Source organism: Myotis nattereri (assembly GCF_964212035.1).
Source record: "Myotis nattereri genome assembly, chromosome: 4".
In the NCBI taxonomy this organism is placed as follows: Eukaryota; Metazoa; Chordata; class Mammalia; order Chiroptera; family Vespertilionidae; genus Myotis; species Myotis nattereri.
The window spans coordinates 44,226,439-44,240,360 of NC_138079.1; the positions used below are offsets into that span (position 1 = coordinate 44,226,439).

At 36.3% G+C, this 13,922-nt stretch overlaps 1 protein-coding gene across 26 annotated transcripts in view; it reads right to left on the reverse strand.

Moving 5' to 3' along the window:
* Positions 1-13,922, reverse strand: part of SSBP2 (single stranded DNA binding protein 2) — a 221,293-nt gene that overhangs the window by 65,409 nt on the left and 141,962 nt on the right. For 19 of the 26 annotated variants that reach the window (XM_081089459.1, XM_081089462.1, XM_081089441.1 and 16 more), the window contains one exon: positions 8,647-8,736. The exons of the other annotated variants lie outside the window; for them this stretch is intronic. In XM_081089459.1, coding sequence (XP_080945585.1) covers positions 8,647-8,736 — 90 coding nt within the window. The remainder of the gene's footprint in view (positions 1-8,646; positions 8,737-13,922) is intronic. 26 annotated transcript variants of the gene reach the window in all.

Sequence of the window (13,922 nt, forward strand, 5' to 3'; positions counted from 1 at the left end):
CCTTAGTAGACTCTGAGTTCTATATGGGCAGGGATTTCTATTTATCTTGTTTACTGCAGCAGAAACTCTAGTGGGTGGGGGTGGGGGGTGCAGCAATATTTGTTGCTGAATACTATCAGCAATCTTAGCCAATGGTCCTCAAATTTCAGTTTGAAAGATTCATCTGTTAAAAACAAAACTAAACAACAGAACATAAAGGATTTCTAGTCCTACATCCCCACTCCCAAGAACATGGACACATTAGGAGTAGGTGACTTCCAGGACTCTCACATCCGCAGGCACAGAATACACTTGGAGAAAGTGCTCTGGACCCCACCTGCTGGGTCTCTTACAGGCTATCGCGTGGTGACCATATTCCTATAGAACAGGACTGGACAAATTGTGGCTCACGGGCTAGCTCTGGCCCACCACTCGTTTTTGTAAATAATGTTTTACTGGAATAGCCATGCTTATCAGTTTACATAGTGCCTATGTCTGCTTTTTCACAACAACAGAGTTGAGGAGATGTGCTTTTAAAGTCTAAAATATTCACTATCTGGCTTTCACGTTTTATGGACCCCTGATACAGAATATAAAATAAGTTATTCCTGAGTACTACCTAATGATAAGCCATTTTTTAAAAAGTTGAAAGCATCCTAATGTATGCTTAAGACAAATCTATCCCACCTACACAGGAAATTTGTATTATTCCTTATCTTTAATTTCTCAAACAATAGACCATTTTTATTTCTGTAACCAACCTTAAATAAAAAATTAAATTGTGTTATAAATAGCCTTTGCATGTTTGCAATTTGGTATACATATTGCACCCCACGGGGCTCTTATTAAAATTTCAGCACTCTGGGAAAAGTTTCAGTTAGATATTTTTCAAAAGAAAAACTTTAATTTCAAATTATTTGAAAAATAGATTAACTCTCACCACAGGTAAAATTTTAAAATATGGTATTTTATTGTTTAATATTAAATATCGTTATACCTATAGCATGAAAGTGAAAGCAAAACCAGTATTAGTCTAGATGGCCAAACTAACTTCTCCTTACAGAAGAGAAACACATAAACAAAAAAGAAGGATTTCTGAGAGAAAACTATTTCATTCCATCCTGACAGGGAAACCTCAGTGAAGACTCTAAGCCCGACTCTCGCTCCTCAGCTCTCTGTCCGTCCAGTCACTGCTGCAAGGACTTCAGTTGTTTGAAGCTGCAATTTGTTAAAAAGCTCACTTAGTTGCTCAAGCTGAGCAGTTTTAATTTATTTTAATAGTTGAGGCCAGAAAAAACTATTACCACAACTGCAGGAAAGCATTATCAAAGCCAGCTGTTAGGCCGCTTTTATCTTTACACTAGAGAAAGACCTGCTCTATTTTTAATATTTAGAATCTCTGCTCTTTAAAGTTTCAAAATTACATTTTGTAAGAAAATGAAACTTAATTTCTATTTCTTGAACTTTGATAGGTAATTTGATAAGTAAGTAAGCTTTCCCCACCTCCATTCTCTAAATCCTGGTGCATTTAGTTCTGAGAAATGCCATTTTTATGTTGTAATTTTTAAACTATATATACATTGATAGTGTTAGTTCAGTAAATCAGTTCTGCTTGAGATTTTCAGTATCTTATTCAAACTAAGAAAAGATATTCAAACTAATCTTTTAGTTTGTTATCTAAGATCAAAGACAGTATCTACAACTTCTGGGAGAGGGAAAGGGAGCAGTTCCCGAGGTTAGAGTACTTCCCAAGACTAATTTCTGAAACAGCCATGGTCAGGAAGGAAAGAGGAAAGACAAACAAACCATTGGGAGTGAAGACAATATGAAGATTAATAACAACAGAAGGGAACTGAGAAGGCATGTAGACTATTTAACTATTGTATACATAATACAGTAAACCAGGTGCCAACTGAAAATAAAATAGCTGCATTCTCAGAGTCTGATTAGGAATAGCAGAACAGATGGGTATACTTAGTTATGAAGGTATCATCAAAATGCAGGGCTTATTTCCAGAAATAGGTTAAATAAATCGACCTCCAGAAACATTCAACCAGGGCTTGCCAAAACATCTCTTTTTGTTTTTCTTTTTCAATTTCAAGTGTTAGATTAAATAACCACTTTTCTCATTTTTGACTCATTTTAACTTTTTTCTTTTAACGTATTGATTATTACCCTAAGCTAAGCTTTGTTTTTATCTTCATTGTAAGTGATTTATACTGAGCTTTTTCTAATCAATAATACCACCGAGTAGAAAAGGGGACATTTCTTTCTAATTTTTGTTCTTCTTATTGCGTTATTACTATGTCAAAGTGTTAGGTCAGCCTGCTATAGTGCAGTCTTGCTAAAAATAAAACCTTTGAAAAACATACCCTGAAGAGCAGAGACATCTGCAAACCACCACTAGATGGCAAGGCAGCTTTACCATTGCTCACGTCATGCCTGTGAAGAAAACATGCCTTACAAACCTGCCACTACATGTTTCCTGCCTTATCAGAGTTGCGATCAATTCAGACTTTAAAACATGGATGACCACCGTAGTATGAAACTAAATTACTTGGTACACATTATCTTTAACAAGTATTTATAATCTTATTCATGTCAAAGCCTTAAATTTACAACCCAACACCAACAGACCATTAGTTTGCAACAGTTTCAGTTAAGAAAACTAAAGATTCAGGGACTATAATACAGTAAATGTATCAAGATGAAAATCAAAATAAAACATAATATGGTAACAATGAACAAAAGGCTATACAAAGATCACAATTAGATATTTACAAGTATATCCCATATTAGGTCTATGCTCAAAGATATCTACATCAGTATTTATTAAAATATTATATTGTGGTTTTATATAATAGATATATGTTTAGTAGAATGATAAAAACAAGATACAGGCCCAGCAAATGTAGCTCCATGGTTGAGCACTGACCCATGAACCAAGAGGTTACTGGTTGGATTCCTGGTCAGAGCATACGCCCAAGTTTCGGGCTAGATCCCAGTAGGGGACATGCAGGAGGCAACCAATGCATGTTTCTAGTTGTTCCTTTCTCCCTTCCTCTCTCTAAAATCAATAAAAACATATTTAAAGTTTAAAAAAAGATATAGTTTTCTTCTTAAAATTTTTCTTATGATAAAAGGAAGAAAGGAGGGGACAAAGTATTTTCATCCCCTTCCTCCAATTTTTTTGGTTGAAACAAGAAATGTTCTTTTTTATTTTTTAATGTGGCACAAGTTATAGTAAATTCACAAGAGAAGTTTTCTTGTTACTCAAAACTATAAAATTATGGTACTTCATAAGGTAAGAGAGTTAATACTCTTAATTTTTTTAAAGCACAAAAGAATGAGAACTTTTTTATTTTATGCATTTTACTAAACTATTTTGATTATTATACATAAGTGAGAAGAAAATCTAATTGGTTCAAGGAACACTGCTGCCTACGCAATAAAATTATAGGAATCAAACTTTGCCTCTCTTTTAGTGAGAATGCTATGAGAATGAATAAATAGCAGATTGACTCTTCTAATACATAATTCGGATTTGCTAGTATACAGCGAAACTTCTGAATTAGACTCTAGCACAGGGACAGGAGAGGCGGATTACAAACTCAGTTCTGAGTGCACTGAGTCCATTTTGTGTACATTCATCGCACCACAATACTGTATTTTCTTCCACTAACATTGACAAATGAACATACAGGCCAACGAACATTTAGGTTTGAAGCCTAGTAGAAATTTAAGAAAGTCTCCTTCCCTCTGACCCCCGTAGCAAGACTTCCCAATTGAAGAAGGCTGCTCTAAACCTCTTCGCCAGTCCCATGGTGGGTTACTCTGAGAATTTTAGGGTTTTGTATATAAATTATTCCTTTGATGAAAGACTCAAAGTAAATAAATGTATGTGACTGACTTTCAATGGCTTTATTTTGCTAAATTGATACATCCTTTGCATGCCAAACTATTCCCATTGATTTTACTTCATTGGTTTCCTACTCAACAACAGAAGCTCTCCCATTTCAATAAAAGCATCCAAGTGTAAATATGAACAATGTTAATGTCTTTCACAAATAGAAAGAAACTAATCTCAGGACTGCCTTCCAGGATGGACTTGTTAAATGTATGAGGTATTAATCATAATTATTCATTTTAGAGTTTAATTGCTATTATTCAAATGGAGCTGTTACATAATCACAAACTTAGTTTGTGATAATTCCACTTGGTAATATATTTAAGTCAGAGATAGAAAAGAAGGGGCCTGTTTTGCAATGTTAACAGGGATAAAAGGAGTATGTTTGTCTATTTAGGAGAAATATTTTAGTGTACTTCTTATGATATGATCACATAGTAAGTCAAGTTCCAAACTCCTAAATCCAGTGTTTTATATGCGAGTTACAAATTCTTTTTTTTTTTTTTTAAATATGGAACACTTCACAAATTTGTGTGTCATCCTTGCACAGGGGCCATGCTAATCTTCTCCGTATTGTTCCAATTTTAGTATATGTGCTGCCAAAGCACTCACCAAATTCTTCTTTTGTTAGTTTCATTTATTCATTAAAACTCTAATAGGTTCAATTCTTTCCTGCTCTAGTCACATTCCAGCTGCCCCCAAATAGGCTTTACACTTCTTCACTAAGGATGGGGATTTGAAACTATTCTCATACTCTAGGTAACTACTGGAGTTTAATATTTTTTTTTGGAACTGAACTAGATAGAAACTGGTGTTAGAACTTAAATTATAATTGTTTGTTGCTATTTCTACTCAGAGAAGGCAGCTACTCTTCACTAACAAAGGGGATGGCCAGAATCATGCTGAAGTATGGCCCAATCACAGTAGGAAACCAATGCCGATATTTAGGAAATACTTGAGTAGTCTGATCCAAAAGATCAGACTCTGTACCAAAAGATACATCCTATTTCTTTTTTAAAAGTTTGATAATTTGAATTATTCAATATTTCAGAGAGATATTCCTAGGGAGACTGGACATATTTCAACCTGTTGAATGGGAAAAAGAGTATCTGGGATTAGCTGGAATCGTCTCTCTGAATAGAGGGATGACATGTATCAAACTCAAATATATCTAACACTTTTTCTAAGTCCTATCTTTCCTAAGTCAGATAAAAAAATTAAAATTTTCCAGAGCCCTAAAGTTGGAATCTCAGATTCATTATATTTTTTAAAATTTTTTGATTGATTTCAGAGAAGAATGAGAGGAAGAGAGAGATAGAAACATCAATGATGATAGAGACTGCACGTCCCCATCTGGAGATCAAGCCTGCAACTCGGGCATGTGCCCCGACTGGGAATCAAACTGTGACCTCCTGGTTTACAGGTCTACGTTCAACCACCGAGCCACGCCAGCTGAGCCTCAGATTCATTCTTGATTCCTCCAGCTCTTTTCTACCCCTAATTTGGTTAACCGAGACCTAGCAAACATAACTATGAAATGCTGCTTCCTTTCCAATTAGTTTTCAAAAGTTTCAGTTAAGAAAACTAAAGGTCCAGCCACTAGAATACAGTAAATGCCACTGCTCTTGAATATGCCCACAAACTGTCTTCTTTGGGCCACTGTAATAGCCAACCAACTGATACCCTGCATCCAGTTCTGTTGCACTTGCTCGTCTTTTGAGTGTTAGTATGTTTGGAGTTCTGTTGTTTCCCCTCTCACTCTCTCATTCTGTACTTCTCCCCGGGACAGTTAATAAAGGCACTGTGGATTCAAGTGCCCTTAATATGATGATAATCCTGCAATTTTTATCTCTAGCCTAGATCATTATCTTAGGCTTCAAACCAGTAAATTCACTGGTCTAAGAGATATCTCTTGGAGGTCCCACAGAAACCTCACCTGTTCACCTCAATCCTAGTCCTCATTTGTGGTCCCAATCTCAGAAAATGAAACCTCCACCACCTGCCCAGGTGAGAGCCAGAAACCAGATACTATTTGTGGGTTCTTTCACTCATAATCTCGCATTTATTTGTCACTCATATCTGTTCATCTTCTCCATGTTCACTGACACGATCAGTCCAGGCCATCATTAAATTTCCCCTAGATTACTGTACCAGATTCCTAAATAGTCTCCCTACCCTCAGGCTTGTCCCACTGCAATCCTGGTTACAGACTGCAACCGGTGTGATTTTTCTAAAATTGCAAATATGGACAAGCTTCTCTCCTGCTTAAAATCCTTCAATAGCTTACTGCTGCCCTTAAGATCAAGATACACATGCATAACTGATCTCTATAAGGCTCCTCAAGGTTCCTCTGGAGACTCATCACTAGCCACTGCCCCTTTAGCTAATTAAGCTCTGGTTTTACATTTGGTCTCTCGGCTTTCCACTCTGGGTCTTTGAAATTCTTTTTCCTCTTCCTGGAATATTCTTTCTCTCTGTCCCTGCCTCCTTTGCCAAACTCATCTTTAGATGCCAATTGGATTTCATTTACTATTTCCCTGAAATGCCCCTCCCAAGATTGCTCCCAAGATTGGGTTTGGCAGCCTCCTGATTTGCTCTAAGAGAACACTCTATTCATTTTATATGGCCATGTTGTTTCTATACTCTAATTGCTCTCTCTCTCTCTCTCTCTCTCTCTCTCTCTCTCTCTCTCTCTCTCATTAACCATACCATTGGTTTTTTGAGGGTAAGGGCTTTGTATGTAATTGTATCATAGGTGCCTAACAAAGCCTGATTGCAGTCTATAGTTTGAATTCAGGTCCTTCTACAACAGTGGTTCTCAACCTTCTGGCCCTTTAAGTACAGTTCCTCATGTTGTGACCCAACCATAAGATTATTTTTGGTGCTACTTCATAACTGTAATGTTGCTGCTGTTATGAATCGTAATGTAAATATCTGATATGCAGGATGGTCTTAGGTGACCCCTGTGAAAGGGTCGTTCGACTGCCAAAGGGGTCGTGACCCACAGGCTGAGAACTGCTGTTCTAAAAAGATGTCTGACAGCTCTTCCAGGCCTACTGAATAAAGACTCCTGTTTTAACGTGGCATGTAAGGCCCCTCTCAATGTGCTGGAAGATATCTTCCCAACTTCATGTCCAGGAACTCCTGCCTATGCTCCCTCTACTTTCGGAGTATATTACTCTGAACACCTCCGCACAGGGTCATTCTGATGCCTCCACACTTTTGCTTATACTGTTCCCACTTTCTGGAATATCACTCCTCTGCTTGTTTCCTGAATAACTTTTTCCAAACCCCTCTTAGCTCCAATTCAGGCAGACTTAATAGCTCTCTTCTAGGTCATCACGGAACGTTAAATTTTCCTCTGTTACAGCACTTATCTTGCTGTATTACAGTTATTTCTCTTTAATGCCTCCCTGGCCAGACAATGAACTTCAGGAAGATACATATTATGTATACTCATTTTTAGATGCCTGCCACAGTGCCTGGCTTCTAATAGGATTCAACTATTTATCACATTGAAATAATTAAAGCACATTTACTGTTTCAACTACTCTTATCAAGATTAAGGCAGAAGACAGGTAAGGGGAGAATAAGTTATTCTACAAAAAGTAAAAGTGAAAATGTATAGTTTTATATACTTTGTTTAACCCTAGGAAGAATTTGGCTTCCTTCCCAAATTACCCCCTTATGTATCCTTGGCAAGAGAAATAAGAGCACGAGGGGGAAAAATGAGCTAGAAATGTTTTATGAGTAATGCTCTACTAAAACTTTAAAAGGAAAATTTAATGACAAAAGTCCAGAAAGCCTTGATTTGAATCCCAGCCCCATTACTTTCTGACCTTGTGCAAACTACTATACCTACCAAGCCTCGGCTTTTCCATCTGTGCAATGGCAATGATAATAATACATCTTCACATCTAGGGTTATTGTAAGGATTAAGAGTTTATATATGTAAAATATTTAGAACAAAGCATGGCATACAGTAAGCAGTTATTGTGTTAGATATTGTTATTATAACATTAATTCCTATAATGCCTTCAACTCTAGTTTTTAACTCCTAAATTCTTCCTAATTTTCTCAAAGGGTGGTATAAAATTAACCCGGTAGTAAAATAAATGAATTTCAAAATCTTTGTTGGTTTGGGTTAGAAAACTGTCAAATTTAAGATGTGGATGCCATAAAATTAAAAAGGGATGTATTGTCATTCTTAAATCACTATTATCATTGCTAAAATAAGAGTTATTAAAATTTTACAATACTAACATGTGATGTAATGATATTAATAAAAATTCCAGCTTAAAAGCCACAAAAATGGTTTTCAAATATTTTGATATATAACCTATAATCTTGATAAGTAAATAGTTATGATTTAGCCATATTTTTTTAAAGTACAGCCAAATCTTGATTACCTTTAGTCTCTGGAGACATTGATAACTTAGATATTTAAAATCCATTTCAGAACTTCATCTTTAGCCTCTTCTCCTATCAAACCTTTACCATGGTTCACTTAATGGGCTAATTTGCATTTCAACTCCTTTTTTTCTTCTTGAACAATGAAATAGCAAAATAAATAAATGAATATAGTTTTGACAATAATATAGGAAGGAAGGGCTAAATGTCTTTGAATAATCAAGAGTTGGCTGCACAGCATTATGTTTATCTTAAGAATAAAAATAGTCTCACTCTCCTTCATATCTTTAAATAAAATCAAACAGGAGTTCCTACGCCTTAACATTCCTAGTCAGAGTTTCTCTGAGTACCTGAAAGAACCCTGGTGGTACAGGACCTACTGGCATGCCATCTCCTGGGGGAATGTTTCCTAGCACTGGACTGGGAGCTGCTGCAGCACTCTGCAAAGAATAAAGGAGAAACAAACCTATATCATTACAGAGAAGGCACAAAACCAAAGACTAATGATAATAGACTGTAGGAGGGGAAGCTTTTCATCCCGGGAACAAATATTGGTAATTTCCCCCTCTACAGAGGTAAACTAAGATACAACAGTTAGTTTAGTATATGATTAAGTTATTTGGTTTAAACAGGTCTCTTTAAATTTTCTGAAGTCACAGAACTTTAATAAGATGTTATATTTGAATGACATATAAAAAACAAATAATATAACAAAATGATAAAAGTTTAAACAAATGCTTTAAGGCACAGGCATCTGAAATGGCAACATCGTAACAATAGGTAAATATGTAAGCAATAAGTTTGAAAATGGTAGTTGTAGGAGTTGGAAAACAGAACTATCTTTTTAGATTACGCTTTTCTGTATGTCATAAATAAATTAAGTTTCTGCCTATAGGTGGCAACACATTATTTATTATCTTTCTGATAGACTACAATTGGTAGCTAAAACATAATTGATAGCAAAAATAACATAGTGAGTGTAAAAAAATAATTAGGAGACTTAAGAGAAAGGAATTAGATTTGAAGTGAATAGTCTCATATAAACAAATTATTTAAAAAACAGGTTGAAAAATTCAAAGTCTACTTCACTTGCAAATTATTTCATCAAATCCTAGGGCTTCATGACATAAAAGTACAAAAACCTTTGGGTTTAGACTTTGTAATCAAATCAAGGTTTTAGATTTAATTCTTACACAGAGCAGTAATATATACAAGTGCTCTACAATCATGGATTTCATCTCTCAACCTGGGTGGGCACATTACAAATACTGAGAACAGTCAAGAAGGAACCAAAAATATGCTAAAGACAGATTCGTACACATCCAACTGTTCTCTATGAAAGGAACTCAAAACAAACACTGGATCTAGTGGATCTGCGGCACTACCCTCACCTATTCATTCATGTACTAATATCCCAATAGAAGATGTAATATCTCAGTATATTTGTAACATATATCTCCCAGTATATAAACTGATAAAAATAATAATGTTTATTCTATAGCACTGGCAGTTATTAATAATGAAGGCCAACGGTTTTAATATTTCCTGAGGAAATCTAGGTGTCAATGTGGCTATCTAAAATGCTGCTTATCTACCAATGCTAAAATTCTAAACATCTGATAAAGCATATAACTATAAAAGAAATAATATTTCTTAAACATTAATATATTATTCTACTTTAAGCAAAAGCATGCAATTTAATGTAGGGTACATTAATTGAATACCTACCATTTGCCAGATATTGTTCTATATCACCTTATATGTCAACCCTCATGTTTTTTAAAAAGTGAAAGGCAAATTTTTTTTTTTCATTTTAACTAAACTTGCTTAAAGACTAAATATAGAATGTTAGAGTATAGGAAGTTTTACCACCTAACATATATTCTCTTTTAGTCTAAATGTATATGACTAAGGCAGATCTGGGAAGAAAGATTTGATTTGCATCCTTTGGCACTCAGGGGAAGCTGCTCTTAGTACTAAAAGCTAGACACTGGATGTCATTATTGTTCTAATTAATTGCAGAACAAAAACTTGTTTTTGCAATACAAAAGACAGATTTGTAAACCTCACTCACCTATCTATATATATAAAAGCCTAAGCAACCATCCAACCATCCAACCGTTTGACCAGTAGCTATGACGCGCACTGACCACCAGGGGGCAGATGCTCAACACACAGGCATGGAAACATGGAACAGACTGATAAATCTCAGAGGGAAGCAGGGAGAGGGGAGGGCGGGAAGAGATTAACCAAAAATCTTATATGCATACTAGAGGCCCAGTGCACGGATTCATGCACCGGTGGGGTCCCTCAGCCTGGCCTGCAGGGATTGGGCTGAAACTGGCAGTCTGACATTTCCTGAGGGGTCCTAGATTGTCAGAGGGCACAGGCCAGGCCGAGGGACCCACTGGTGTACAAATCTGTGCACCAGGCCTCTAATACTTGTACAGAAATGCATACTATAATGTTGATCAGGTTTATAAAACCAAAACAGAATTCAGTGAATTACTGCAACTTCCTAGTGTAGTTCAAAAATGAGATTTCTCCCTTAATTCTAGTTGCCTAGAAAGTATATAAAAGAAGATTTTGCCTACCCAAAGGAAATAAAAATGTTTGTTTGCAACTAAACTAAAATTCAAGAAGTAAAGATGCTGGGTCATCATTGGCTCCTTTACTTTTCTGGGGGACTACATAGTTTAAAGGTACTTAATATGCTAATTTTTTCTTTCGAGTTCTTTATTGTACATGTTTCTTATGTTTTTTCCAGGTACTATTTAAAAGTGAGACACAATTGTCAGATGAAGAATTAAGCAATGTAAGTCATTAAAATGACTTTAAATTTTAATTTCATGACTTCAAAATTATTTAATAAATTCAATCAAAATATATTGTCAAGGACTCTTTTAATCTGTGCAATATAGCAGTTAACATCCTTGCCCTTTATTTTTGCTTTTACAAAACTAAATATACATATTTTTATTGTTGAGGGTATTACACATGTCCCCCATTTTTCCCTACCTTTGTTCCACTCTGCCCAGCCCCTCCACTCCCCCAGGCCTTCACCACACTATTGTCTGTGTCCATGCACTATGCATATAAGCATATCGGTTCTTTGGTTTATCTCTTCACTGTTCACCCCCCTCCCCACCAGAGATATGTCCATCTGTTCCATGCCTCTGAAACATATAAAGTGGTTAAGAATTGGTGATCTGAATATTACAGATGATGTTTGCCATGCAGAAGAAAAAAAGAGTGCTGTGATTAGCTGGTAATTTCTACAAAATGCCAACTTTTTCATATTAAAGCCAAGAAGCATGGGAAATTACAGAAAACAAAAGGGAAGCAGCTACTGATGCTAAAAAATGTTTTAAGTACAAGAGAAATGCAAAAAGACCCTGATAAACGCAGTGATGATTTCATTCCTAAGAATACTTTAGGAGGCAGCCTTTGATTCAGTTGTTAGTTTTCAGGACAGCAGCCATATTTCCTGGTTCCTTGAATTCTATACTCGGCTTTAATCAGAAATAATAGATTATAAGAAAAAGGGCTGATATAAGGGACTAGTTTGGAGACCATTACATTCTAAATGATATCTTCATATCTGTACATGTATCCCAAATATTATGTGCCTAGCCATTTGATCACACAAAATTTTGAACTTGGTGTAAATAATCCCCAAAGTGATGATTATAAACTATTAAGAAAACTCATATTAATAGCATATAAAAGTTTCTGTTTAAAAATGAAATGAAATGGGGATATTTATGATACCATTATCATCATTCATATATTGTATTTATAAATTCAGCCCTCAAGAAGCATTTATTGTCTTCATATGAACTTCTGATGTTGTGTAAATTGTTATTAGAGCAATAAGCCTGTGTTATGGCCACATGAGCACACCATAGGCCAATCTGTGAGAGCTTTTCCATTAAACATCCCTCCTCCCACCCACAATCTAACATTTTGGTCAAACACTTAATAAAGTGACCTTTAACAGTATTTCAAAATACCATAGTTTAAAGAGAAACACAAGGAAAAAGTGTTAGGCATATTAATGTTGTACTCTTTTTCTCAAGTTTGTAACTATTACTGTTATTGTCCCTGTTTTTTCTTTTTAACTCAAAGATGGAAGACTTTGTCTTTTTTCTACACTGTTGATTCAATGTAAAAAATCCCTGGGCTTCTATTTGAGAGTCTAAGTATTTTACTCTGACTGGAACTTTACAGGAGAAATTGGATGAGTCACCTTTTGAGAAAAAAAAAAATTCCCCTCTGTGGTAGGCAGAACAGCCACCCAAAGATATCCATGCATACCCCAGGGCCTGTGAATGTGGCAGCCTCTATAAGCAGCCCCAGGCTGACTCCTAAAACCCCAAGGAACTGAATGCTACCAACAAACTACATGAACTTGAAAGTGGATTCTTCCCAGAGCCTCCTGATAAGAACCCAGCTGGCTTACACCCCTTGATTTCAGCCTTGCAAGATCTAGAGTGGAGAAACGAGCCCACTTATATCAGACTCTGACCTACAGAACTGAGAGATAATATATTTACAGTGCTTTAAGCTGCTAACCTTGTGGTAATTTATGTCAGCAGTATAAAACAAATACACCCCTCCCCCAAAATGACTATTTCATTTTGAAGGACATTTTTAAGGGCATCTAGAAACTAGGGAATTCTATGGCTCCTTAGAGGTAACTGTACTTGACCTGTTGCACAGTATGCAGTTGCTAGTACTCCCATTTTTATCACATCAAGTGTCCATCAGATTAAAAATAAAAATACCTCCTAGGTTTAACACAGCTTGGTCCTATGGTTTACCTGGTCTCACAGTTCTTCTAGTGGCTTTTAATTGTGTCTTATGTGAATCAGTTCCCCCCTTCAGTAGTGAAGAGTGGGGGAGCACAGTGAGAAGAAGGGCACATGCAGCATCTCTTCTTCAGTAACAATTGCCTGCCAAACCTCCAACTCTGCTTTTCTCTTATTCATAAAGGAATCGCTCCTTAACTATTAACAGAAGGTTCTACCAAAACCATCTAGACCAGCCGTGGGCAAACTACGGCCCGCGGGCCGGATCCGGCCCATTTGAAATGAATAAAACTATTGAAATAAAAGACCATACCCTTTTATGTAATGATGTTTACTTTGAATTTATATTAGTTCACACAAACACTCCATCCATGCTTTTGTTCCGGCCCTCCGGTCCAGTTTAAGAACCCATTGTGGCCCTCGAGTCAAAAAGTTTGCCCACCCCTGATCTAGACTCTAGCCAAGCTCATGTCTAGGGTAGGGAAAATATAAAAACAACTGAAACCATAGTTTGAAGATTACCACCATGTAAACTCTGCTAATGGTCCCTGTTTTGACCCTGTACACTGATTCAAAATTACTGAATGCAGCCTCAATCCTTGTGCCTAAGAGGGTTCATTTCTTTCTTCCATTTGCTGGGCTTCCAGCCTCAGTTCCCACCTAACTAGCACCTCGATGTCTCAGAGACCAAAGCCAACATTCTACTGAGTTCTTTCCTCATATTACTTCTGAGGGGATCTGTGCTAAGGGACTTCCATTTCCATGGCTGAATCCTCAGTACTTGATGTTGGGTTCCCTTGTTGCCAGTAGTTCCC